The sequence below is a fragment of the Anser brachyrhynchus genome (assembly GCF_964034855.1).
Source record: "Anser brachyrhynchus genome assembly, chromosome: 1".
Lineage (NCBI taxonomy): Eukaryota > Metazoa > Chordata > Aves > Anseriformes > Anatidae > Anser > Anser brachyrhynchus.
In genome coordinates this window covers 116,665,594-116,693,303 of record NC_137694.1, presented here as the reverse complement: position 1 = coordinate 116,693,303, position 27,710 = coordinate 116,665,594, and the positions used below count along the sequence as shown (strand labels likewise).

The following is a 27,710-nucleotide window of genomic DNA, read 5'->3' as shown; positions in this document are numbered from 1 at the left end:
GAGACAGCACAAAACAATTGTAGAGCAGCAGTATAATGTCTACAAATGTCGTGATATATTAAATGAGTTCTTTGTTTTGCCTTTAATTATTAACTCTGACGGTAAAATTAAAAACAAAAAAATGGACTGCAAACATGAACTTGTTATTTGTAGTCCCATGACTTTCTAGTTTTCCTGTTTTCACTGCTGCCATTATTATTTTTTCTGCTCTTCAGCTCACTGTATGTTTTTAGGAATCTGTCCCCACTTTGAAGCTTCACATTTAGGTAGAATGTAGGCATTGGTTCATATATACCTCTGAAGTATGGATTCTGTCCAATCTGGTATGCATATTCTTTTAAATTCTGTTTAAAATGCATCTCAGAACATCTTTGTGCTCTAATGGCTCCTCTTCCATATCAATAAAATATTTTGTTGTTGAAGGCCTTCTGCAGCCTCATGGTGTACTTTCTTCAGCAATTTATCTGATATCAGAATTTCATTTCTCTCTTCTGTAAAATTTGCTATTCTTTGCTACAGTAGTGGTTTCAAGCCCTTTATTGGGCATTTAGACCAAAAGAAAAAGAAACTTAAGGGGGGAAAAAAAACTTTTTAACAAGCATAAGCATGCGGCTGTTTTCCTGTGGCTTCACATCTTGAGTTTGGGTTTCACGTCAGGTTTTAAGAACATGTTGGGGGTTCTCTAAAACTCATTTACAGTGGAGAAGAAGTTACATAACAGTGTTATAGTGCTTTCTTAATTATTATAATTTTTTTAAAGCCAGATCAGTTTCTCATTGTAAAATGCATCAATGAAATGAGTAAATTAAGTCTGCAGTGAATCTTCTTTCCCTTTTTGATTACCGATAAAAAGGTCAACCTGCATGGTATTGTCAGTCGGTAGATACTGAGGTAAATCAGGAGAAACAAAACAGCAAAGCTGCATGTACAAGCACATGGCATTGTATTAAACAGTGATCTTTAATAAATTCTGAAGGTGACACTGAAAATAAGCGAGGTTTTATAGGGGGTAACATAGAGACTTTAAGTCAAGTAGTTTCTGCAACAGCTTAGTTCTCTGCTGTGGTACGTGTCTGTGTCTTGAGCGCTGATGGTTAAGATAATCTGAGCTCCTCTTAAATTCTAGGAGTAAAATTCAAAAGTGTTTTTCCTCTAACTTCTTGAACTATTTCTTTTCATGTTTTATCTAGGATTACAGACATATTATAGACACTCCAATGGACTTTGGTACAGTGAAAGAAACTCTGGAAGCTGGAAATTATGACACTCCAATGGAACTGTGCAAAGATATAAGACTAATATTTAGTAATGCCAAGTCTTATACTCCAAACAAAAAGTCAAAGGTACCTGTTAATATTTTTTTTTTTAATGCAATTAAGTATTATTTTGGAATTAGCTTCCTTATCAATATTTTGAATAAAGTTTCTGGTTGATTAGATATAGGTGAGAAGTGCAATAAATTATATTAAACATTAGTTTGTGCATGGCATGTCTTGTTTATCTAGTGCTACAGTCCATCATGTGCCAGACTTTTTCTATCTTTTTTCTGTACATTTTTACATTTTAGAAATGCTAGTCTTGCATGAAAATTTTGGTTGTTAATATAAGCCACTTTCTTGCCTAGATTTACAGTATGACCTTGAGATTGTCAGCATTATTTGAAGAGAAAATAAGAAGAATTGTTTCAGATTTCAAAAATGGTCAAAAACAGAATGAAAAACTAAGAAGAAACCAGAGGTATACTAGAAGACTTCAGAATCAAAGCTCGATGCAGCAACCTACCAAAATGCTCAGGTAACAAAATTATGAAGATGTGGAGGCTTATCACAGCTGACTAATATTCATATTCACTGACATACAAGAAGAGAACAATTGTTTTATTAAGTGGTTAGCTAATTTCGGTGAGAATTTTTAGAATCCTTTTTCAGTAGGGCAGGCATGCTTAAAAAGTTCTGTTGTAATGTAAACTGCCCATGGAACAGTGGAAGGACTGAAAAATAGAATAGGGGTGGCTTTGTTTTGTTTGCTTTGTTTTAAATACTTAAGTGAGGAAAATCAGTGTTTAATCTGACTGTAATAATTAGCAAAACTTGCTGCATGTATTGCAGTTATTTTACTATGAGCAGAAGAAAGGTAGTCCTGTGGATTTTAACTTACTGTGGCATTCTGTTGCTAATTTAGTATGCATCTCCTCTTTTGAAGGAAAACACACGCTTGACACCACTGTTGGTTGACATGATTAACTCTTGTTGTTAATTTGCATATGGGGTGAAGTGAGATAAAATACAAAAACTAAACATGCTAAATTGTTGGAACTGAGCGTATACTTTTCTGCTGCTGTCCAGCTTTTTTGTCTGATAGTGAAGGGATAGGAATAATCCCATCTAGATCACTATTGTTTTACTTTAGTCAAAAATGATGTCAGGATTACATATAGCATGCATTTAAAGAAAGGATCAAATCAGTGAGTTCCTCTCCAAATGTGCATTTTATTTTAGACCGTAGACTTTGAAAAATGTGCTGCCTTCATGTCTTTAGAACTCAGTTTATCATGGAATAATGTTAATTTGTGCTTTGAGGCTTATGTGCAATTAACAAGAGACTGAATTCACCAGAAGTTGAGGCTGTTGTTGCAATATCTTGGTAAACAATAAGAGGACATAGACCTAAAAGGTATTCAGTGTTACCTTTTTTGGTTTTGATTAGAGATAGAAAGTTTCTTCGTGTGGAACTTTGCTAGGACTGTAGACTGTTATTTTAATGAAAGTAGTTAATGCTTATCCTTGTCAAAATTGTCCCATACCATGTTAGCTCACAAACCTAACTGCCATTCCATAAATGTAAAATCATATGGTATATGGTTAATTAAGCTTTCAGAGAACATAATTTTTGAAATACTTAATTGCCGATATTTTTTCATAGTTTACAACCCATGTTGCTTTTACTTCTTTCCCCTTTCAGCAGAAATGTGAAGCAGAAACCATTAAAGTCTCAGGCAAAAATTGAATCTGAGCAGGAAGATGCTTTTAGTCAACCTACCTCAAGCAGAGCAGCCTGTGTTGCAAGCCATAAAACAAATGCTAGCAATTACAACCATAGTTCCTCTGGTGAATCCTCTGATTCTGTATGCCTGGCATCTTTTGAAAGGAATGGAAAAGCTAGATCTACAACACTAACAAACTGTTCTGCATTGTCATCAGGTAAGAAATGTTTGAAAGATCTGTTTCAGATGAGGATTTTCATCTGTCTTATCTGTGAATTATCTACTAATGTTTGTTTATATCTGTGGATATTATAAAAAGTTCTGTGTACTAAAGAATGCTCTGCTTTAACATTCTTTAACATAGAATGCAATTAGCTTAATTTTGTTGATGATAAATCCTGCTCCTAAGCAGAAATTTATTACTAGCATAATTTACATGGAGGCAGGGTTGTCTTGGTTATATATCCATTTTGCAGTCAAGTGTACTTTTCTACGGCCTTGTGTGGGAATTCACAGCAAAGCTGAATTGAGTAAGACTAATGATAAGCATAAGCTGACATACAAACTGCATGATTACTTGATGTTCTTAACTCTTACCAAATACAGTAATAGAATTTCTTCAAGTGGATCTTCTAGGAAAATTGTTGTGGGGAATGGATGCCTCTTATCTGAGAGGAAAATGCGTTGTATGTGATATAAAATACAGGTTATACACCCATGCATGTCACACAAAAATTAAAATCCAAAATTAGCAAATGGCAAAAGTTTCTGGAGTCATAAAATGTTTCCTGTCTCTTTTTTTTCTCCCCCTACACTTTACCTTGGCAAAACTTCATCTCCTTTCAAAGAACAAGGATGCAAGTCCTGGCAAAAGAAGGGATTTATCAGATGATTCAGGATTTTTTAACATGCTCTTCTCTTAAGTCTGCTATTTGGGAGCAGCTCTGCTATTTTACTTGAAACTTAAATGCAGCTCAAAGAAACTTATCACCAGAAATCTCATAAATGTGGAGTGGTATATTTCGTAGAACTAGCAATTTCATATGTGCAAGACATTACAGCATGATAACCAGTGTACTGTAAGATAATACTGTGAGGAAACTTGAAGATTTCCTGGATGAGCAAAATGTAGCCCTTAACTGCAAGCTAACTGCATGGTTAGAATTCTGATTGACAATTTTTTTATTTTTTTAACAGAAAGTGAAATAGAAGGTTCTTTAGCTTCTTCATCTACATCCTCTTCATCTTCATCCTCTACAAGTAGCTCGGAAGAGAGCAAAGAAAGCTCTGTTGCTCTTGTGTCACCTCCACTACACAATGGTGTATGTAGGAGAAAGAACATCAACTGTAGAATAACTAGGAATCGAGCTGCTCAAAGAAAACAAACAGGTAAGATTCAAGCAGTCTTCTTCCGAATGGCCAGTAATCCAGGTGTGTATGTATAAAACTAAATGTAATCAGTATTTTTTTTAATTGTTGTATATGTGGCATTGTTTGATTAGTACTAGTTCTGTTGCTCTCAAAATACTACTTTCTGAACTTTTCAGAAGATCCCTTTCAGTACTTAGGGTAGGAGGGCAGAAGCCAAGAGCCTGCTGAGAGGATATGTCTTGCAACTTTTTATATCTTAAAGTAAAAGCAGTAGTTCATAAAGCAGTTCTAGTTTTCACAGAGCTAGAATGAATCCAAAATTTGACATTTTTTTTCTTGCCAGAGAACAAAACCATGTAACTACTACTAGGGGTGTATTGCATTTGTCATGTCTGTAGGTTTAATCTGTTCCAGGTTTGACAAGGCTTAAGAAGCTTCTACTCTTTTAAGATTTTAATCCCTTCTCTACTTTACAGGAACACTTCTGCAGGAGAATGGGAATACAAGAAAAACTGTCAGGAAAAGGTTATATGGAAGTGATTCTGAAAATACTTCAGTGGTGACATCTGAGCCTCTGAGTAATAGTACTGGTAGACACAGAAAAATTCCACGCAGAAGTGCTACTGTGGCTGCTAATAAGTTAAGGCTAATGAGTGATGTGGAAGAAGAGGTTTCAAGCTCAGAAAGTATTGGTATTGGGTGCAAAAACAGGAAACTGCCTCACCGAAATGCCTCAGCTGCAGCCAGGCGAATGTTACTGGAGGGGTCTGAGGATGACACAGGTGTGAAGTCTGAAAGTGAAAAAGAAAATGAAGAGCAGCTTACCAAGAGGAAAAATCTTTCTATTCCTGGTTCATCTGCTCCACGAAGAAAATTTGTTAGTGAATCTGAAAATGGAAGTTCAGATTCTGAGATAGACATGCAGGTGAAACAGAAAACCTGGCAAAGCAATGGCCACAGACAGTTACGTGGGACACTCCATTCTGCGTCTCCCAAAGTGAGAAGTCCCACGCAAGACTCTTCAGAAGATGATTCCAAAAGCCATAATTCAGAGGATGGGAGCAGTCAAAAAGCCGATGAGTCAACGTCTGCACATAAGCTTGCAGTGAGCAACTCTGAGGATGAAGTGGATTCTGAATCAGATAGGTGGAATGACAAAAAAATGACTAGTCTGCATATTGTTGCTCCCTTAAAGAAAGCAAAAGTCTTGAGTGACTTAGAGGACACAGCAGAATCTGAAGTGGAAGGCAGAGAGAATGGGAGAAGTTATATTTCGGAGACCTTGGTGCCATCTAGAATTGCAGGGAATTCAAAATCTGGACCTGGTACCAGTTACAATGACTCTTCTGATACAGAATCTGAAGCAAATTCCAATAACAGTAATTATTGCGACACTTCTACAAAAACAAGAAAGAGGAGAAGGAAAGGAAAAACAAAAATCTTCAGAAAAGGTAAAATTACTAAAGCTAGTGCGTCTGATTCTAATGGTGACTGGGAGGAAACGAAGTCGGATTAAAATGGGTAATGACTGGGGGGATTTGAACTGTACAGTGTAATAGTCTTTCTCGCTGTTCTAAAATCTGAACTAGATATCAGGGAGGGTGAATTATAAGGTACAGTGATGCTGACAGGAGAACTGGAGAGTTACCAAACAGCACTGAGAGAAAAGTATTACAGTTCTGTGGTGACAGTTTTTTGGTATTTAGAATTCATGAGGGGTTCTGGAAGTTCTCGAGCAATACAGGGAATACATTTTTCTGTGGAAAAAGTTGTCATTAAATAATGATTGTTGTTTTCATATTTAATCTGCATTTCCTTACCTATGTAGCAGTATATATTAACTGATGCTAAAATACCTGTGTTGAAGTAGCATTACTGTGTGTGTGTTGACAGATAAATTAAAGAACCACTGGCTTTCAGGGTGTTGGCACAAAACTAAAGTCACGTTCACAGCAACCTTCAGAATATTGCTATCGCATGTAGGTCAAGGCACCAGAAAATCTCAAAAAGAAAAGTTCACTCTCTTTCATCAGCCTGCTGCTTGTTTGGAGAACTTCAGAAATGAAAATCTGAGTTGTAGTTCTGTTACTTCACCCACAAACTCAAGATAGTAGTTCTTTATTTAGATTGTTGCCTTTTTCTGTTGACAAACTTCCGTGTGAAAGCAGATGTACAGACATTTTTTTCATCTGAAGTACCTTTGTAATCTTTCAAAATAAAATTGATAGATGTTTTAATTATTTTTTTTTTTTACTTCCATGGCATATACTGGAATTTCTAACTTAATTTGCCTTTTGGAATTTATTGTCAGTGATGCGTAGTCTCCTTTTCAAGGTAGAGATGTTTTGATGCTGTGATGGTAATGTTCTGATGCTTGTCTGGCTTCTCCCCCATTTAAGATTAGGAGTATTTGAGGTTTGGGTGGGTTTTTTTGGAGAGCGTGTGGATGGGGTTCTGTTACCAAATACGGGGGTGACTCTTCTGTTCCTTGCTTTCTCTAGTTTCATGGGTTTATAGGTGTCTTTGCAATGTTGTGACTAACTGAAGAATACGACACCGTTCTAACTAGTTTTTTTAAACGTGCATCCTTACTTTGAGGTTGAAGAGATTTTTAATATGGCAAAGAGAGAAGGTATTTCTGTTTAAATACTTCATGTAGTGGAGATTTGTATTTTTTAAAAGTGGGTAGTCAGTAACATTTTCCATACCAAATTTGTCCAACACAGCATTTCTAAGGGGAAATTAGCACTGGTCAACTTACAAATCTTTCATTACACATTTTTTTAATGTAAGCGTTTCTCCATGAAATACGTAGAAACTGCCACACTGAGTAGCCAGCGTGTGAACTGCAGGGTTTTGGTCTCTTTAGGTTGTCCTTTGAATGTAACATGGGTGTCTTAACTGTTTTTACTGGAGTGGTTAAAGCTTGCTGAAAATGTGATTTATTTTTTTTTCCTGCCAGCTTTTTAACACTCCGGTTAAATTGTAGCTTCTCTTGTATTGTACCATTTACGGCTGGGGGTGTGTTGTTATATTGTCTTCTAGCTATAACTTGGAGCAGAACTCCTCTTACTTACATTATTTTTTTTCTTAAACTTCCTCGATGATTTCCTCTTCCATCAGTTTTCAGGTTAGAGTGAATATCCTGTTCCTTTGGATGACGAATGCTTTCTTTCTACTTTATCCTTTAGATTCATTAGTAGTCAATGTTCATCTATTAGGTAAAACTACCAATCATAAAAACACATTCAGCATTATTTTCAGTCTGTAACTGGTGCCACTGTCAAGGATGTATTAGTAGTTAATGAGCTGCATCTGTTACATGATCGTAATAAAATTACTAATGGCTTTTATAAGAATTAGTGCATAAATGACATACTTTTTACTTTAATATTTTTGCATTTTTTATAGAGCAATCTTATTTTCTACAGAAATGTTTAACTTCTCTGCCATGTCGAACCTTCCAAATGGTGCAGTGCACATGCAGTAGACTATTCTTTTGTCATTTTCAACAACATTTTTAAGGTGAAGCCCTTTTAAAACTCATACATTAAATGAAGAGGCCCCATCTAAAGTTAGAAAATTCTTATATGTAAGATAAATATGGGGCAAGAGCAAGTATCATTAAACTTCTACGAGGCCATGAAATATGTTCTTTAAATAAGGATGAAATACGGTAATGAATACTTGCATTGTTTGGGTCTCACTGTTAAGTAAGAATGGTTATTTGAGAAGAGGGCTCAGTGAACTGTTTGCTTAGGGGGGGAAAAGAAAAAAAAAAAAACCACACCATTGTTTCCAATATGTGCAGAATCAGGATGGTTAAAGACAAAGGGCTGAAGTGAAGACCTCTCATGTGAAAGGGGAATGTGTCATTGTCTGTACAGAGTTCCTGACAAGCAACTTCTGGGCATTTACTTTACTTTGGGAGATGTTCCCTACGTGGTGTTGTTGAACTGTTGTCCTTTGTGTGAACTGATACATAGACTTGGATATCTACACTAAACCACATTTATTCTCCATTTCCGTTTATCTCATCCTTATTTTGGGATATTACCACAGGTGGTCAAATAACTATTTTTATATTAGCAGATGCCCATTTTAATCCTTAACAGATAACAGGTACAACAGGCATGCTGCTAGCACAGCCTAGTTTACTGTGGTTTGCCAAACTGGTGTGTGCGTTCCTCTCTCTGGAGAGGCTGATAGTTGCTTGTAAATAAGAAGCTAAACCTGTTTGTACCTGTGAAAGTTATTCATTAGGTGCTGCTGGAGTACATGCATGCTTTTATTTAAATACTTACGTATGTATATAATACATTTATTTGAATATATGACTGTATATGACTCAAGGGGTGGCTGGATATTTCTGCCCAGTGCTGCAGCCCACACTACCAGGTTTGGAGTCTGGTAGCACGAACACCAGCCTTCCTTGTCACAGTAGTAAACTTGATGGACAAGGCCTTCGTATCGTGGTGCCTTTCTTGTAAATGCTCTCCCAGTTCATGTGATAAATGGAGTTTTTTTATTTGATCTTCCCTCTTCCTGCCCATGCAATCTGTTTGCAGCATTTAATTCTGGATATTTGTTTTAAAGTTTCATTAAGCTGATGCGAGCTGTTTCTTTTAGTACTGTGGCGTGGGGGGATGTTGAAGTTATTCCAGAGCGGATTTTAATTCTAGTAAGAAGCTTTATTTAAAAGACAAAGAATGGGGAGGGGGAAGAGCTTTCCACTATTTTACTGCCAATTTGTGTACAAAGTATAGGTTTAATATTCTTGTAGTGTGTTGCAGAAAGGCTGGACTCCTCTCCCAAGTAGATTGCAATGCTGCTCTATCCTTTAGTCTTGCATTTGGTTTTATGAATGAGCTGCTGAAACTTTGAAAATATGCATAATCTGTTATGGTAAAGTTGTTTTGTTTTAAAAGAATGAACCTATAAACGCCTCTCTATGTGGAAAAATGGCTAAAATGTTTGTGTGCAGTTTTTTTCTTTTAAAGCTGATTCTATTGGGATATTTCCAGATGATATCTAAGTTTTTAAACAGTCATTTCTTCAGGTGGCCAAAGCGGATTAAGTTTTGCTCAACCTTAATGCTGAATGCTGTCCTTTGCACCTTTCTGTATTGCCCTTCTAGAATGGGAGTGTGTCAAAGCAGTTATAGGGGGATCTTAACCCTAAGGTTGGGTTACGCAATTTCATCCACACTTAATAACTGGTCAAAATGATCAATTTGAACCAGTAACATGTGTGCCACTAGTATGTTATGATATACTGTTACAAGTATTTACAATACTTTTCCTGTTTCAGGTATAACTTACCACATTAAATATCTTGCATCTGCCTGTTCAGCCTTACTTCATATAATAACTGCTATGAGCAGCAGCTATTTGTCTATGTGATAGTATTGGAAGACAGTGTATAATTTAAGTTTCAGCTCTTCACTTTCTTTTATGTGAATTAATTCAGCTTTTATGCAGTATTCAGCAGCGTGCTATATTTTGGCCATAAAATCACACAGTACAAATAATAGTAACACCCATGTGTAATTTCTGGAAGCTGTTAAAACAGGCAGTAAATGAATTAACTTTTGGAAATACTGAAAGAGGAATACTGTATGTGAGCAGTAAATAAGAGGATCTACCTTCACATAAAGACTAGGTTTGGCATCTGAACAGATTTTTAATATCGGCATTCAAGTTGGACATATTGGATTTGTCCTATTACTTCTTTTTTAACTTAAATAATTTCCCAGTCTCTTAGAATACATCTTCATTGCATGTATCCTTGACAGAATTTAGGGAAAATGTTGCCCTATCCTAGCTTGACAAGTGATATATTGGGGAATAAAAAGACCAAATGCCTCGCCAGTGCTAAACACAGTAAGCTGGCCAGGAGCAAGGAACTGAACCTTGCTCAGGTTTGTCTCGGGCCGGTGTTCCAGTGCCTGAGGAGCCATCATTCTCAAAAGACGTTGGGCCACTCATTCCAACAGTTGAACAGCATTAGCAAGACGAGCTTTTTTCATCTGCTGTGAAATTAGAGCATTACCTGTAAAACCTCCTCTTCCCTAAATGTTTGCTTGAAAAAATGTTTAGTTGCCTACCTTTCTGCAAAGGAATACACAGGAGCTGCTGTGATTTTTCCCTCTGTTTGCAGAGTACAGGTAGAGAATCATGAAAAGCAATGAGACCGAGCTAGAACAAAATTGGCTGTTCATTCTGTTATCAGGAAATAATGTCATGTAATATAATGTAGATGATTTTGTGGTTCCCATGTTTACCCATCTTGGTGAAAAAATCAGTAATGGCTCCAAAGAAATAGGAGATAGGCATCAATTCTGAGGAAAGTGAACTTTGCAAAAGACACTTCCACCAAAACAGCAATTTTTAAAAAAAAATCAAATCTATGCAAATCTATTTTAAGAACTTCTGGTGTTAATTTTTGGCAGTATCTTATCAACAATTCTGTTTTCATTAGAATGCAAAATGTCTAAAGCATTTATTTTGGTAGCATCATTCATGGTATTTACTGATCGAATATCTGTTTTAAAGCCCAGCTTAAGAAGCAAGTGTTGTATTAAAAATAAAAATACTGATTGGAAGATTCCCTGTTAGAAGTAATCTTGCAGTTTCAGTCTCTAAGGAACTGAACGGTTTAAGTGCTTTCTCTGTATGTGAAAGCGCTTAAAATTGTGAAATCTATCCAGGGCTTGTATCTGCATGAAATAATAACCTCTTTTTTGAACAGAGAGTCTAAAAAGTGTAATAATTCATTTTAAAAAGTAATTTTGGTATGAAAATTACAGCTTTAATGATGGAAGTATTAGTAGTGTGAAAGCAGGTGTTTGCTAAGCTAGGTAATTTGTAAGCTAATTTCTAGAGGGATGCTAAAGAATGTTAATTTACAACCCTTTCATCATCTCAAAGCAAAAGACTAATCCTGAGAGTTAAATATATGCTTGGGACTCGGTGGCTGTATTTTTAATAAAGGCTTAAGGTAAATTCCACATAACAGTTGAAATCAAAAAATGCTTTTGTGTATTTCATTAAACATGGGAGTGTTTGTGCTTAATGAACTAGCTGTTGCAGGAATGTAAGTTATTAAAAGGCATTTTTCAATCTTTTTTGTAGAATCAACGTCTGAGAAGACTGGACAAAGTGGAAAAGTGCTCAGGAGCCGGACATGTATCATTAACTACAAGAAACATACAAAGCTGTCTAATGTGATGGAGAAAAAAAATCCACGAAGGTGTGCCACTCTGGCAGCTAATAAGATAAAGATAATGAGTGATACAAAGGAAGAGTTATCAAGCTCAGAAAGTGTTTACACAGTGAAAAAGAACAGGAGGCAGCTTCATGGCGGTGTATCTGCAGCATCCAGGAAGAAACCAATCAGCAGCTCGGAGGTAGATGTTAGCTTAATGTCTGAAAATGAGAAAGAACAGTGTTCTGGCAGAAAAAAGCTTTCTTGCCCTGAATCATCTGCTCCTAAGAGAAAATATATTAGCGAGTCTGAAAATGAAAAAACGGAATCTGAGGTGGAGGTAGAAGTGACTCAGAAGCAGAATGATGGTAACAACAAGCAGACGCATAGAACTGTCCGTGCTGCAGCTCTTAAAAACGCATGCCACTCTTCAGGGGAGGATTCCACAAACCACAAGGTAGAAAACGGGAGAAACTGGAGAACTTCTGGTCAGTCAACTTCAGCTCACAACCATCATATGAGCAACTCTGAGGAGGAGGTGGATTCTGAGTTAGGTAAACGTGAAACTAAAAATATGAGACAAGTACCAAAAAGAAAGTCTAGAGCTCGCTTCAAAAGATCAAAATTATCAAATGACTTAAAAGAAACACCAGAATCTGAAACGGGGGGGAAGAAAGATGAAAAAAGCTCAGTATCGGAGAACATGGAAACACCTGAGACTGCAGGAAGCTCAAAAGCCAGTTTCAATTGTTCTTCTGATTCAGACTCTGGAACTGATAACAGTATCTACAGTGATGCCACAGAAACAAAAAAGAGAAAAAGAAAAACAGACGTCATTAGAAAAGAAACTTCCAATTTATCTAAGCCTTCCAGAAGACCCCAGCGAAGGAAACGTTGGAAACCTAATCAAGAAAATGACTCTGAAGATTTGGATTACACCAAATATAGAAGAGCTAATCGGCGTTCTAAGATAAGAACTCGAAATAGGGGTAGACGGACTGTGAGATACGACGATTGTGACGATGACGACGACGATGACAGAGGTTTAGGTGACGTAGTTCGTGAAACGTAACCTTAAGAGGAAAAGCCAGCCCACTTTTTTTTTTTTATTATGGTAATAGCACTAGAACTCACGACGGATGCTGGCTCTTCCTTGTCCTACATTTCAGGGAATATATTTATATTTTTCTATGAAAAAGTTATGAATGTGATTAGATCATGACTTTCTCCTTTTCATATTTTGACTTGCACTTGCCTGCCCATGTAGCAGCATTTAGCACAGATGCCAAAATGTGCCTCATTATAGGGGCAATTTTTTTGTCTTTACTGGTATTTTATTACATATAACAAGAGTTTAAAAAAAACGAAGTTAAAACACTGCGCAACAGGTTAATAGCAGTATGTTGAGTATTATTGTTATGGGTGCTGCAATGGAATACTACCTAGGTCATACAACATTCAAGAACAGATTTCAAACATCTCTAATGCTGTATGAAATCATATACAATATTAACAGGCTTATAAATAATAATGTACACTATAAAAATCCGGTGGATGCTAGTGTTGCATCAAAAGCGTAATGAGCAGTCACTAAGGTAACAACATTACAGCTTGTATTAGTACAGATGCTAAATGTTCTGTACATTTGTAATTGAAAACATACAACTAGGACCAGTTACCAGTGAAAAAGTGTATTTGCCAATTAAAAAGGCATATTGGTGCTGGTGAAGAGAGTTTATGCTGACAGGTAGTACTATCATTAATGTGACTTCTATCCTGTAAACTAAACTTAAGAATATGAAATGCAGGTGAACTCTTGGGCCTAAGGGTTTTTGTGTGTTTTCTTTATAAAATAGAAAAACCAACAAAACACTTGTTCTGTTTTTTTTATGCGTGAAAAGTTTGAGGTGCAGGATTCTTACATTCCAGACCTTTTTGCTATATCTCTGTTGTTCTTCCATATTTAAACTTCTAAGTGCTTTAATGTTAGATTTTTGCATTGATTAAACATATCAGTTTGGACTGTTGAAGTATATCTACCGATTTTTGAAATGCTTGAGGTGGCTCCTGTTGTCAAGAAATAATTATTGCATAGGAGATCAGAGAAAATTTCTCCACGGAAAAAATGTATAAATTCTTGGTTGGCCTGTGTATCAAACGGGAATGTGTAGCACCTCTAAATTCTTCCCTTGTTTTTTCGTGGAGCTGTGCTGGCTGAAGCCACCAGGTTACTGCCTTCAATCCAACACGAGGTGCTTGGCAATCTCAGCTCCTGTCCCACTCTGCTATAGGTTTTCCTGCCTCTCCTCTGCTGGTTCAGTTTCTCACACAGCTGATGTATGCAGTTCCTGATCTCCTTGTTCAATAGGGGATACGGTAGTGTTAGATCTGTCCTAGCTCAGCTCGTTTTAACTGAACTAGCAAGCTTGTGAGTTAGTTTTCTAGCAGCTTGGACAGGTGATAGTATCTGGAAGGGCTTTGGGGAAAAAAAAAATGTTAGTGCAGCTTTATAATCAGACTTATTAACAAGTGCTTATGCAAATGGCAGTGAAGTAATGGAAAAAGGACCAAGTGCTGCCTACCAGAAGTTAGTGAGAACCACGTCTCCAGCAGTGGTGCTGACATTGTGCCAAAAGGTGCATTGACTATCACAGCATTTTGGATCTAGAATGTCATCTCGGTATAGAGAAGTACTATTTTTTTTCCTTAAAACTTCTGTATGAAGTCCAAGATTAACCTAGTTTATGTCATTCTTGCCCCAGGAATTTTCTTTATTTAGTGCATAGTCTTTAATATAATAGCAGAATTTTGTACATTCAACGTACATGTTTATTTGAAATCTTTAAGTTGGTTTATAAAATATGAACACAGTTGTGTTTAGTGATGAAACCTGACTCTTCAAAGTGGCTTTGTGTGTTTTATCTCTTATCAGCATCTCTGTTAAAAAGAACAAGTCAACTGGTATTTTTGTGTTATCCATAAATTGAGTACTTTGTTTAGCAGCTGCTTATAAGTAACGTTCTATGAAATATAACTTCCAATATAGGGGTAAAAACTGGTATAAGAGCTTTTATAAGTGATCATCACAATTTTTATTAAGTTCAAACAGCTAAAATTGGGCTGCTAGGTTTGTATTTATAATTCAGCCTTAGATTTAAAAAGAAGGTTTTCTTTCTTGCCATTCAGATGCTGTATTCTCTGTCATACTGCACTCATGCACTGTATGTTCGTGATGATCCCAGACCACTGAGAGCAGATTCTGGCCTCTGTATTTGTCTATCCAAGAGGAAATTACTAGCTTAGGGGTTGTAACACTTTCTTTTGTAAGCAAAGCAAATACTGTTTTGTATTTCTTGTTTTTATACCCAGATTGCGGAGCCAGGAGGAGGGGAGACAATTAAATGGTAAAGGGATTTTTGTTGCTCTTTCACCCCCTATGAGTTTGGATGTATTTATTTATTTATTTGTAAATGGGGCACGGTTACTCTGAGAACTGGGTCTCCTGAGTCTTGCAGAGAAGCCCCCCTTGCCCTCTTCCTGGTGACCGCAATCATTCAACACTATTTATTATTTGGTCTAGCTGTACTCAGGGAAGTAAAGTGATTTAAGTAGACCTGAAAAAAAAAAAAAAAGTAGTATCTTTTATTTAAAGCTGCTTAATGTGTGATGCCGGTTTTCTGTGTTTTGGGTGTTTTTTTTGTTTTTTGCTTTTTAAAGCAGGACCTGACTAGGCTAACAGCACCAACAGCGGGCAATACTAAAAGCGCAGGCCAAAAGCGTTAGGCGAAATCACTCTTAGTCCCGAAGACTTGCGCTGTACATGTAGACGCGGACCAAAGTAAAGCTATACGTCTCAACCCTAACCTCACTGTATTATTTGCGAACGCCTGGCACCTCCACTCCCCCCCCCCCTTGGTAACGGGCTGAGGGGGTGTGCGGGTGGGGGGGGGGCGGCTGAGGCGGGTAACGGCCCTAACGGCGGTAACGGCCCTAACGGCCGTAACGGGCGCCCGCTCGGTGGCGCTGAGGGGAGCCCTGCGGGCGCGGCGCGCATGCGCGGGGCGGTGACGGGGAGAGGCCGGGGGCGGGCGGCCATGGCGACGTTCTTCGGGGAGGTGGTGGCGGCGCCGTCCCGGGCCGGCGTGGACGACGACGAGGAGGAGGCGGCGGGGGAGGCCCTGGAGGAGACGCCCGAGGACCGGGAGATCCGCAGGAGGGTGGAGGAGAAGAGGTAGCGGTGAGGGGAGGCTGGGCGGGGAGGAAGGGGGGGGTCCGCGGCGGCGGTGTCCGGGCTGCTGCAGGGCCCCTCCGGCTGTGTCGCAGGGAGGTGGCCGTGCGCTGGGCGCTGCCCGCGGGAGAAGCCGCGCCGGGAGTCGCCCCGGAGCCCCTGCCATGCTCCAGGTTCGTCGTCGCCGTGGGACACAACGCCGCAGGTAGGCGGTGCGCGCCGGGAAGCCGGCCGGTCGGTCCTCCCGGGGTGGCGTGTGGTGCGAGCTTCACAAAGCGAGGAGTTGGGGAAGGTGTTTTCTCTGCGTGCTGCAGCCCTCACGGGTGTCCAGCCCGTCATTTAGGAAGCACAGGTTTAACCCCGAGGCTGCTGAGCTGTCCAGAGAAAGCCGGAGTTAGGCTGTGCCTATAAAGCACGGTTCTTGTTCCAGCAGCTTACGTGGAAAAACAATCTCTTCTCAGTAAAGAGGGAGAAAGCAGAGATTGTTTTCTCTCTGGACCTTAATGGGGACAGCGCCCTTTATCTTTCAACTGATTTGTGTCTGGTGTCTGGATAGTTTGTTAATTTGGAAGTTTCCTTCCAGTGATGACAGGTTGCTCAGTGCAGTCTGGTGTTTACAAGTTAGGTGACTATCAACATTATAAAACTGCATGTCAGTAAGCCGTAACGTTTCTGTCCATACTTGAAAATACACATGAGATGGCCTGGAGTTACATGAACTTGCCTTCATCCCTGCTGTCCTCAGATCGTTTAGAACTGACCAAATATTTTGGTTAGCGTTCTTACAATTGCAAATGTTCTTTCGCTCACCACTTTCTTTTAAAGTTCTCGGATGTGCATTAACTCTTCCTACGTGAGTATAAGAATATATCTGAGGTTTTATTGTCCGAATTTTGGAAATTTTCCATGTCCTCCTGTAAAGTCCATTTCATTTTTTTTAACATCCTTGGCAAAGTCTAGCTTAAATGTGAATACTTCTGACTTTAGTTCTTGCTCACCTTCTTTCTTTACTAATGAACAATGATCGTTTTGCACATCTTTTTTTTCTTGATCAGTCCTTTTTTTTACCTTTTAATTCTACGATTGTTCATAATGTCCTGTTTGAGGTGGCTATTTACTCATTAGGTCCAGAGTCTTAAGGTAACCTCTCCCTTCCCCCTTCCTCCCCACACCATGGTCTTGAGCTTCTGAGTAGCTCTTTTCCTGTAGATATAAAGTTTTTTGTAGTTTTCTTTTTAAGTTTTCAATACATTTATCATTCAGGTGTTTCCTTTAAAAATAGTTAAAGATATATTTTAGACCTGTCATATGTTTAACAGGAACTAATTTGATTTATGATCTTTTGATTTAGTATCTCTTTTGTCACAAAGCCTTGGGTACTCATGTGTCTGCTTCCTAGAGACAGCCTAATAGTTTTGCCTTGCTGGCTCAGTGTTTGTTTTGTCTGAGAAATCTGGTAAATGTCAAAAAAGTGTTAGAGTAGCATTTAATAATATTTAGTAATATTTAATACTTAACAATTAATAGCATTAAATATTTAGTAGCATTTGTTCTTACTGTATGCTAACAGAATCAAAGTTGATTGTAGCAATGCAGTTCCTAGTAGTACATGTTTTCGATGTTAGGGATCTCTACCTATATCTAGAACTGCTCTTTATCTTAAGTCTTGGTACAATGAGATTACTCACGTTCTTGATCTTTGCTAGATGTGGTCAATAAATACGCTATTATTACATTTTAATTTGAGGAGGTTGTAAAGAAATACAGCTAGTTCAGCTACTTATTTGTAGAACAGAGATTTTATTCTTTATAAATTAACAGAATTTATTTTGCAGCTTTCCTGTCGTCTTTTATTCTGGATTCTACGTGTTGGGAAGTAGTTGGAGCTGTGAAACTGTGGAATGAATGGTGTCGAACATCCAATACAACAAACGTTCTCCCAACAGATTCTTTCTGCCTCTTCTATCGATTAATATCAGATCCAACAGTAAGTGACTTATGCGTGAATTCTTCTGCATTTTAGCTTTCTGAAAAAGAGAGCAGCCTCCTTGCAACCCCCGCCCTGCCAGGAGCAAACTGAACACAAAGGATTATGGTGCTGTATTTGGATTAAACTCACAGAAGGTTTGAAGGGTTGTTACACTGGCTGAGATCACCTGAAGTTCTGTCCGAGGAAGTTCAGTACAAAGATGATGCGTTGCACGGCTGAATGTTTTAACACCAGTTATAAATGAAAAGCTCATGTTGAAATAAAGGTGAAGAAGCCCAAGAATATTTAACAAGTTGTCAGCTGCAGTCGTACCACCTTTATATGCGATCATGAGCTGTTATGTTCTTTAAACCATTTGCTCACACAACCTTTTTTTTTTCCCTTCAGGTTTTGTTGTGTCAGTGTAGTTGCTATGTTGCTGAGGATCAACAGTTCCAGTGGCTTGAAAAGGTATGATTGTCAAAACAATTTATAGAGCAATGAAATCTTAGGACTGGGGGGTCTTTAAGTTACTGCATTTGCTTCTTTTCTCTCTACTCTTCTAAACACAACAGTATTGTAAGTAACTTTCTACTGTGGCTTTCTTTCCTGAGTACTCAACAAATGAACAAATCTGTTCGCAAATCCTTTGATTTAATTTTTTAGTGCTGCCAGTTATATCTGCTGTAACTCACTGTGCAGTTACATCTTTTAGAGAGTTCCAATTTTGTTCCTTTTCTGTTTTCCGATCTCTTTCCATGGCTTGTTTCAACTGTATTGCAGCTGTGGGAGAATTCTTCCCTAAAAAATAACAACGTGTACAGTTCCCAGATAAACATGTTGTGAAACTCATGGTAGAAAGTGTCCTTACTAATGGGTGTGATCTGTTTCATTCACAAGGTGGAACTCTAAAGGAAGCTGCCTCCAAAGCAGTATCTATCCCATTCTTGTCATATATTGTTTGCTATGTGGGCTGCCCCATGTACACAAACTCAAGTACACGAATGCTGCTGGTTGTTCAGATCGCCCCAGACAACACCACATTGATTTTAATAACATAAAACCAGGGGGAATTTTCTGGCTGTTGATTTTTCTGTGTGAATTTGGGTCACATCTTAGCCTCAGGCAAGAAGGACTTATTTTGTATTGCTGCTTGTTTGCTAATCTGCCTTCCTTTGAATCTGTACTGATCCGATGAGCAAGCATTTTGATTCGAAAGCCATTACATCATGCCGAAGTTGTGCAGGTCTGTGGTGTGAGATCAGAGCAGCGTGTCTGCCAAGGCCTCAGGCCAAGCTAAGCGGTGCCTGCTTTGTCCAGCCTGCCAGCTGGGGCAGCTGGCACCGGAGAAGGATTACCTCGGGAGCAGGGTAGAGCTGTAGGAGGCTGCCGCTGTGAGACAGCCAGAGAGATTGTGGGAGGGCAAAGAGGATGAAAAGCTGGGGTAACTTCGTTGAGTGATTTAGAGATTTCAGGCAGAGGTTTGTGGAAAACGAGCTTTTTGTTGTTCCATGGCTTGCTGAAAAGTTTAATTCACTTTTGGGAGTTAGTGATTGACTTCAAAGTTTAGAAACCTTAGGACCTTAAACGTTTTTGTTTTGCTATATTCCCCTTCATTTAAATTGGTATAAGAAAAGAAAGATTATTGTGGCTTCATTGTCTTCTCCGCTGCTGTTTTTTGCAGCTGTTTGCATATGTATTATTACAAACATAGGTGGTTTTGAACAGAAGAATTACACAGTTTTTACCGAGCCAATGTTACTGTGTTATTTATTTTTAGAAGTTATGGTTATCGTTAGTTTTAAACATACAGCTGAAGTGTTGTGCTTTTGCTTTCAGTGTGAGTTACGGGCCTGTTCTGTATGCTGTGTAAATTCTCATTAACTGTGCATCCTCACAGTCTGCATGAATCAGATCTTTTCATTCCTGTGCTTTCTCAGTAAGCGATCACAGACGAAGTAAGAACGCAGAAAGTGAAGTTTTGCAGAAATGTGTACTAGCTGGTGCTTCCAACAAAATAAACCATTGTGGTTTAATCTGGCAGACAGCAAAACGCTATACAGCCATTTCCTCACACCCTTTATTCTTCTGCAGCAGGATGGAAGTGAAAGTTAAAAAGTGCAAGAACTCATGGCTTTAGATAAGGTCAATTTAATAAGAAAGGGGATACATATAGGATGGGATACAAATAGGATGGGGGGGGAGAGAAACAGGAAAAAAATAACAAAAACACTATACAAAGCACGTGGTACACAACAGAGCTGCTCACCACCAGCCAACCAATGCCCAGCCTGTCTCTGAGCAGCGGCAGCCCTCCTGCCAACTCCCCTTGGTTTCATTGCTGAGCACGATCCTGGAGAGGAGAGTGTCTGGAGCAGAAGGCAGCTGTTTGCTACCTAAACTGAAAATGAAATTTGTCTTTGTGTTTTTACACCGTTACTGTGAGCAGATAAATTTGGCTGATGTATTAACATTTTTTTTTCAGGTTTTTGGCCATATACGAAAGGAAGGCTTGCAAGTAACCATTCTTTCAACGTGTCCTGTAGCTGATTATAAAACTCAGGAATCCACTTTAACACTTCCATCTCCATTTCTGAAAGCCTTAAAGACAAAAGAATTCAAAGAGCAGGTCTGCTGCCCACTGCTGGAACAACCAAACATAGTGCGAGATCTTCCTGCTGCTGGTATTTTGCAATCTCATTTATTGTGGTGCTGGTAGCAATATATAAATTTTTTTGAAGAGCATCCCATTGCAATTAGAATTTTTAGTTAATTATATGAAGTGTCTAGCAAGTTATCTTTTTGAAAGTTTATTCTTAACTATTCAATATCTTTTGTTGCCTCATAAAATAAGGACAGATCTAAAAAACACACGCAATGCCTTTTACCACTTATGTGCATGACATCAGTACTAGCAAATTATTCAGCATAACTATGTGAAGTGTACTGTATATTGTTTTCTGGAGTATTTTAGTTTCTTGTGAAATAAACATGTTCCGGTAAGTTATTTCCCTCTGGTAGTGTCCAATTTGAGGTTTATAAACTCCTTTCTCCTTTCTAAAGTTAAAATAGGTTCCTCGATACTACTGATTGACCTCATGAAAAAGTTAAATTTAGTTCTATTGTGTACTCATTATGGAGGACCAAATTAATGGAAGCATCACGAGGAAAAATTTGCATTGCAAGAGCTAAAAGCAGATGTTTTTTCTAGAAAAAGAAAATTTATCTCATTTGCACTTTGATTTTGTTTTAACAGAAACTCCTATTACTTTTGTTTACTAATAATACGTGATTTCCAGTGAAGGTATTTACCAGAAAGAAAGATGAACTGCATTTTACTGCTTTTTGTTAGTTTATTTTCTTGTGTAACTGGGGAATGAGGGATGGCTTCTCTAGCAGTCAGGATCCTGAGTAGTTGATTTATAAATTTTCATGCTTTTAAAGTTCTGGCAAGATCAAGTGTGATTTTATACTTAGAAGTAAGGCTTCTTCGCTGCTGAATGTAATACGCGTTTTCTTTTCACTTGTATTTAGTTCTGAGTTACTGTCAAGTATGGCAGATTCCTGCAGTATTGTATCAGTGTTACACTGATGTCATCAAACTGGACACGGTTACAATTGAAGCGTTCAAGCCTCTGCTTTCTTCTGAGACCCTGAAGAATTTAGTCAAAGTAAGATCTCATATTGTAAAATTAATGGGAGATTTGGTCTGTCTTGTTCAGTCTGTCATTTCTTGTATTTGGCTGGTGATGTCACCCACCAGTAAGAGTGAGCGTGTGTACTGTGCAGAAAGGTACAGGCTTTACTGACAGAGTTCCTTAATGTAGGAAGTGATTTCTGGAATAGTACTCGCTGCAACTTTTCAGGCTCTTGCAGTGGTATTGGTATATCAAGGAGTAATTTCTTGTGATTATTCAAGCTACAGCCTCCTTTGGAAGTGTCTAAAATGTCTCAGTATATGTATCTGTTTTAGACATTCTACGTGCATATGAAAGATAGTTCTGTTTTCGCTCTGTATCTAACTGCCTTTTGTGATAACACAAAAGCTGCTTAAGAAATTTTTAACCTACAGCTTTTTACTAGACTTACAAGACTGAATCCATAAAGATGATTTTGCAGTTTTGCACTAACCAAACAGCTCCGAAATCGTGGCGTTCTGCCTACTAAAGCAGATGTCTTGCTGCTTTCTGAAGTGTTTTTAATTGAAGTATAGTTGATTCAAAATCCATTCCTCAGTTTTGCCGCTTGGACTTCTATTTCAGTGACAGAAGAGGTTTATAGGTACTGAAGTACTTCAGCTTTAAGTGCAGGAATTGGAGTTACAGGTCTGCTAAGTAAGTCTACCAGACTAGCGTGTAAATGTTTAAGCTTTGGAGGAAAACAACAGAAATGCAGGCCCTCCACTGTACGAGGGAGGGGGAACGCAAATTGAGGAATCCCATTGCATTGTTAAATTGCAAATTCCTTTGGAGCCTTTAGCAGTTTTCTGGATACCTTCATTCAGAAGACATGAGCTTTGCTTACAGTTAACACGTTAACCAAACTGTTATTCATGGTATTGAAAATTGGCATGGGTGACAGTGAGGGCTTGGGTTTTTTTTTGTTTGGTTTGCTTTTGTCATTAACGTAGCTAATGCTGATCATCTCTTCCTTTTCCTAGGATGTATCCGAAAGCACGAAGAGTTTGAAGAAGTTGCTGACAACCAACGAAAATCACAATAATATCTATATCTAAAGAGGACACTTACAACACAGACTGCACTTTTTTAAACTCCTGTTTCTTCTGTAGAGGACATGTTGGAATTGTAGTTTTCCCTTAAAAGTGGAATAAATTCTGCTCAATTTTTACTTCTGAATTCATTTTTGGTACTTTCTAATTCATCGATACAAACATGTATATTTCTTCTGCAGGGGATGGGAGACTCTCTTCAGGAGCAATTTTATGTAGAAAAGATACCTGGTATATAAAAAGCAATTTTTTCTCTTCCTGAAGGAATTGTCTTATCTAAATGTATCCCCTATATACAAAAGAGGAAATGCAGTTAAGGTATTCTGTCTGTATCTAATGAGGGCACCTATTTTTTTCTACTTCAGTTTGAAACAAGTTTTTTTTAATATCCTCTTTAAAGATTTGTCTATGGTGAAGCAAATGTTCTCTGCATCTTTCTACACGTGTATTGTGTGTATATATATATATAAAAGATATATAAGTATGTACATGTGCATATACAGGCTTTATATGTAGTGATACAAAATACAGTAAGTAAAGTATGGTAAATACCTTTTAAAGACTTGCTAGTGGACAACAAGCTTGCTTTACAGATGAGGAGAAGAGATGGGAACACAGAGCTCTTTTGACCTATGTGGAAGGGTTGTGACTTGGATTCACTGCGTAAATCACCACTGCAGTTTAGGAGGATGACACCGCCTACGAGTCTGGCAGGAAGAGGTGCGTGCCTGCATTCAGCTGCTGCAGTTCCTGTTTGCAGTATCTCGCCGCAGGCTCACCTTTGTTGGCAGTTTCAGCTTCAGACCTTGAGCTGGAGCCGTAGAGGTGCAGGAGCAGGCAATCCCTTGTGCCAGACCTCTGACAGAGACAGGAGCTTCTGGTGAAACTGGGTGGTGGGCTTGCAAACTGCTTCATCTGGATTCACCAGGGCGAACTTTAAAATTTTAAATTTCATCTTTTGACTTTAATAATTTTAGTTGCTGTCAATAGTAGGAAGTGTACAAAGTCTTCTATGCTGAATGTGTGATTTTCAGAGGAAAGTAGAAGTTCAAATTCTAAAGTGTTCCAAAAGCCCTGAAATTTCCTGACAATTTCAACAGTGTATTTAAGATGTTTATTAGGATTGGCATGTATTTCTGACTTGTGAAAATGCTATTTAACTCAACATTTTATTTAAGTATGTGGTGCTTAAGAAAATATTTCTGTTGCTACCAGGTGCGTCACTGGTGTAGTCACTGAACAGAGATCTTCAAATTGCACATAGCCTGTCCTTTTGGGCAATACGGGTAGCAGCTTCAGAGTTCTCTGCTTCATTTAACTTTGACTTACACTGGATGTCCAGTGGAAATTTTGGAATGGTGCATGTTCCCTTCATGGAGCTGTCATCCCTTCTGGTTTGAAAATGGTCAGCTTAGTCAATGTCCTCTGAAGCTGAAGTCAATGTCCACTGAGTGTCCACTCTTGGCTTCAGCAGGCCCACTATGAATTCTGTTTTTTTGAAGCTTTTAACTGCACACTGTATCAGTTTCCACTGTAGTAGGATATTCTTGTTATGGATATAAAGATCATTACTTACGACATTATTTCAACTTCAGTTAATATAACTAGTTAATGAAGAAACTGTTGCTTTAAATGGTACTGTACTTTCAAATAAGCTCTTGAAGCATGAAGTGCAGGACACAGTTCCTGCTGTTCTCTCCATTTCTGCACAGCGTTTTAATTAAAATCTGTTTGTACACATAATATAAGTTGAGAATTGTGTTGCTCTGAAAGAGTTGCATGTTGGATGAGCTGTTTTCTTGCATTCTGAAGGTGTTTGATTAAAAATACAGAACAAGAAAAATCTTTAATAAAAAATATGCAGGCTCTTAGAGAACTGTAAATATATTTTTATGCAATTTGCAGTGTTTTAAAATGTTACCCTTTGAAGCAGAATACAGTTTTTACTACCGGGGCTTATGCTGAGATGTGAGAACACTTGAACATCTTGAATAAAAGTGGCAAACAAAACTCTAGCAGTTTGACAATTAAAAGACTGAAAACTTTGTATACTTTGAAGCTAGAATAATTACAGTTTCGGAGCATTCTGCCCAAGGCTGTGATCACTCTCTGTAGGCGGGAATGTTTACCTGGGATGTGATGATTTTTCTGTTAAGATACCTTTTGGCTAGTGATTTCACTCTGCATCCAGGTTTGTTTCTGTGAATGACTTTGCAGGTGAGGTCAAGCTTTGTGCAGGGGTAGTTCTCTCTGGTGTGAATCTGTTGGTCTGGGCACGTGCACACCGTATGGTAAGTCACTCTCTCTCCCTTAGAATCATAGAACAATTGGAGTTGGAATCGGCCATTAAAGACCACCTGGTTCCACCCCCTGCCATGGGCAGGGACACCTCCCACCAGACCAGGCTGCCCAAAGCCCCATCCAGCCTGGCCTTGAGCACCTCCAGGGCTGCAATTAATCCCAGTGTCCACATAGACAACAAAGACGCTAAGTAATAGTGGTCCCTTATCTGTGCGGACTGGATTGCACTGCGAATTTGAAACCTTTTCTGGTACACGATAAGTAGTATAGGGCAATGCAAGAAGATATTTTGATTTAAAAATGCTATTTTTTCCATATGTATGAAGTAGCTCAGCTTTTCCCCCTTGAGTCACCTAGAAGCATCAGAGCTAGCGATTCAAGTATCTCCTAAGGTGTGAGTAATGACTAAAATTTTTCTCATATTTGAATATGTTTTCTGGTAAAGTTAAGAGCCTGCAATAAGTTTCTGTTGTTTATAACAGGTACTGGCTTTTGTAATGTACGCAAGAATGTATGAACATTAAACTCATTTATCAAATGTTGCTGATGGCTTCAGAAGCTTTGGGGGAAGAAGTGACTTGTGGATTCTTGCCTGCAAGTCTGAAATGTGACTGCTGAAGACTTGTTTCCTTAGGGCATTGAGCTAAATGCAAGTGATCAAATCAGACAGGGCAAACTGTTAGACTGGAAGAGTTTTCTTTTTCCACTTTTCACGTCATCTAAGCCACTTGCTGACAATATTTTTTCAGGTAAACATCAACCTCTCTTCTGCTGATGAATGTTGTCTTCCAAGCAAAGGTCACAGCCTTTTCTCAAGTCTGGTCTGCTTTATCATGCTGCAAATACGTTTGGTAGACAGAAATGTTCTTTATTTCCTCAAAGGCTCTGTGTGACACAAAGGTGATGTGCCGGACTTAATTCATGAGTCTTGGAGCTGCAGGGATATTTAGTGAGGCTCCTCACTCTTGGCGGTAACTCCTTGGTGTCTGTGCAGTTCAGAGCACAGATGGAGAGTACAGGACTGTACAGACACACTTAGAATGTAGTCTTTAATACAAGAAATCTGGATTTTATTCAAATATATTATGAAACCTCCATACTTGAAAGCCCAAAGTAGCAATACAGCTATTACTCTGCTTTCATTTTCCTTTTTTTTTTTTTTTGGTGGGGTGATGTACAGTGCAGTGGCTCTCCAGTAATGAAATGCCTGCAGTCTTCTGAAAGTGCAGCATGAAAAAATTGTGCTCTCCTTGACCTTTTCTCTATCTCATTATTCCTTTTTCATTTGACATTGTGTACAAGTTCTCCTTCATGTGGCTCATCAGTAGAAAAGAGCCCAAGCCTTTAGTGGCACTAAGGCAGTGCTCTTGGTGCTTACTTTCTGAGGGCTGCTTTCAGTGCCTGCCTGTCTCCTGTCCTTTAATGTGCTCCTGAACCTTGTTGGGGGTAGTGGAGGAGGCAAAATACAGAAAAATTCTGGAAGGTTGCCTGTGCAAACTCTTGTTCAGCCCCGATCACAGAATCATTTAGGTTGGAAGAGACCTCCAAGATCACCTAGTCCAACCTCTGACCTAACACTAACAAGTCCCCCACTAAACCATATCACACGTGTCCCAATGCCCAAAGACATTTGTGTCTTTAATTACAAAGTTAAGCACTTTTTCCCTCCATAAACCTGCTCTACCAATCTATTTAGCGATCTATCTATCTACCAATCTATCTAGCGATGCTCAGCTAAAACACTGTGGGGGTCCTCCCCTCTTGGCTTCATTTTTTCTCCATGTTGGAGGGAGTGATAACTGAGGCAAGTGAGTACTCTAAAGGTCCAATGTCAAAGATGGGCAAGGCTGAAGGAGGAGGAATTTGTTTCTTCCTCCACTTCAGGCAAGTTTCCTGCGTAATGCTGGGTGAGCCTCATGAATGGTGCCTGGCATGCGGCTGGTGTCTGCCTCTCTTGAGGGTGGCCAAGCAGAGGTACCTGGGACCTGGTTTGCCAGCGTCCTGAGCGCTCGCAAGATGAGCTGTGGGAATAAATCTGGATCAGGATGCTGAAAGTAGAAACAGAATTATTGTAGTGAAACTTGGAAATGGTTGAAACGTTGCAGGTAATGAAAACGATTTAAAAAAAAAAACATTTTGTACAACCTTAGGTGTTCTTTCTGTTTGTTTGTTTGTTTTCTTTAAGCATTGTAGACTAAAATCTTTGCTAGCAGTAATGGGCACTTTTGCCTAGCTCAGAGCTTTGAGGTCGGACTTTCTTACTTTACAGGAAACAGAGATGCTGTTGATTAATAGCCTAGAATAGTTTATGATCAAAATGGCTTGAATTTCATACAATAAATACTGTGGGAAGCCATTAACCAGCCAGGATAAAAACATAAAGCACTGCTTTCACTTTTTTAGCAGGGTGTCCTGAGATGTCTTCAGTGAGGGGAGGAAACCATAGACCCCAAACAGTGTGTATGTGCAAAGAAAATTAAAGATTGAATGGCAGGCTATAATTTCTTTTGTTTTACTTTTTTTTAAAAAAAACACAAAACTTTCAAATAATGGTATAATAAAATGCTTAAAATATTCTTTATATGGGAGGTTATATACTTGCTTGTATAATTGCTTTAAAGCAGCAAGTGTTTTGTAAGAATGGTGGTATACCTTCAAAGGGCAGCTTCTAAACATAGGCATTTCCTGAAAAAAACTTGGGTTCTTCCCCTCTGATAGAGGATTACAGAATGCTTTCATATGCTAAATGCACTATATTTCTTGTGTTTGGGATTGATATTTGAATTCTTCTGTTAGGTCTGATTCAGACTTGTATCCTTTTTTCATGATCTACCGAAAAATACATATATTTTTTCCACCAGCTCTTTGAAGCCATCTACTGCTTTGTAGAGAATTAACAGTCAGGGGAATGAAGGCAAAAGTG

The 27,710-nt window shown here is 38.6% G+C and overlaps 2 protein-coding genes across 5 annotated transcripts in view; both read left to right on the top strand.

Moving 5' to 3' along the window:
- Positions 1-15,417, top strand: part of BRWD1 (bromodomain and WD repeat domain containing 1) — a 59,372-nt gene extending 43,955 nt beyond the window's left edge. Inside the window, exons 36-41 of one of the 4 annotated variants that reach the window (XR_013943423.1) lie at positions 1,191-1,343; positions 1,625-1,794; positions 2,965-3,200; positions 4,181-4,372; positions 4,831-5,805; positions 11,488-12,282. Coding sequence is in view for 2 of the 4 variants with exons in the window: in XM_080573709.1 (XP_080429835.1) it covers positions 1,191-1,343; positions 1,625-1,794; positions 2,962-3,200; positions 4,181-4,372; positions 4,831-5,805; positions 11,488-12,632 (2,874 nt within the window). In the remaining 2 variants the exon portion in view is untranslated. Of the gene's footprint in view, positions 1-1,190; positions 1,344-1,624; positions 1,795-2,961; positions 3,201-4,180; positions 4,373-4,830; positions 5,806-11,487 lie in introns of all 4 variants that reach the window. The other 3 variants (XR_013943424.1, XM_080573710.1, XM_080573709.1) reach the window with 3 other exon arrangements.
- Positions 15,418-15,622: 205 nt separating this feature from the next.
- Positions 15,623-24,357, top strand: PSMG1 (proteasome assembly chaperone 1). Its single transcript, XM_080573767.1, has 7 exons — positions 15,623-15,791; positions 15,884-15,993; positions 17,624-17,775; positions 18,166-18,228; positions 20,243-20,441; positions 21,292-21,428; positions 22,418-24,357. Exons 1-7 carry the CDS (start codon positions 15,655-15,657, stop codon positions 22,490-22,492), a joined length of 873 nt encoding a protein of 290 aa, XP_080429893.1. The 5' UTR covers positions 15,623-15,654; the 3' UTR covers positions 22,493-24,357.
- Positions 24,358-27,710: the final 3,353 nt, after the last annotated feature.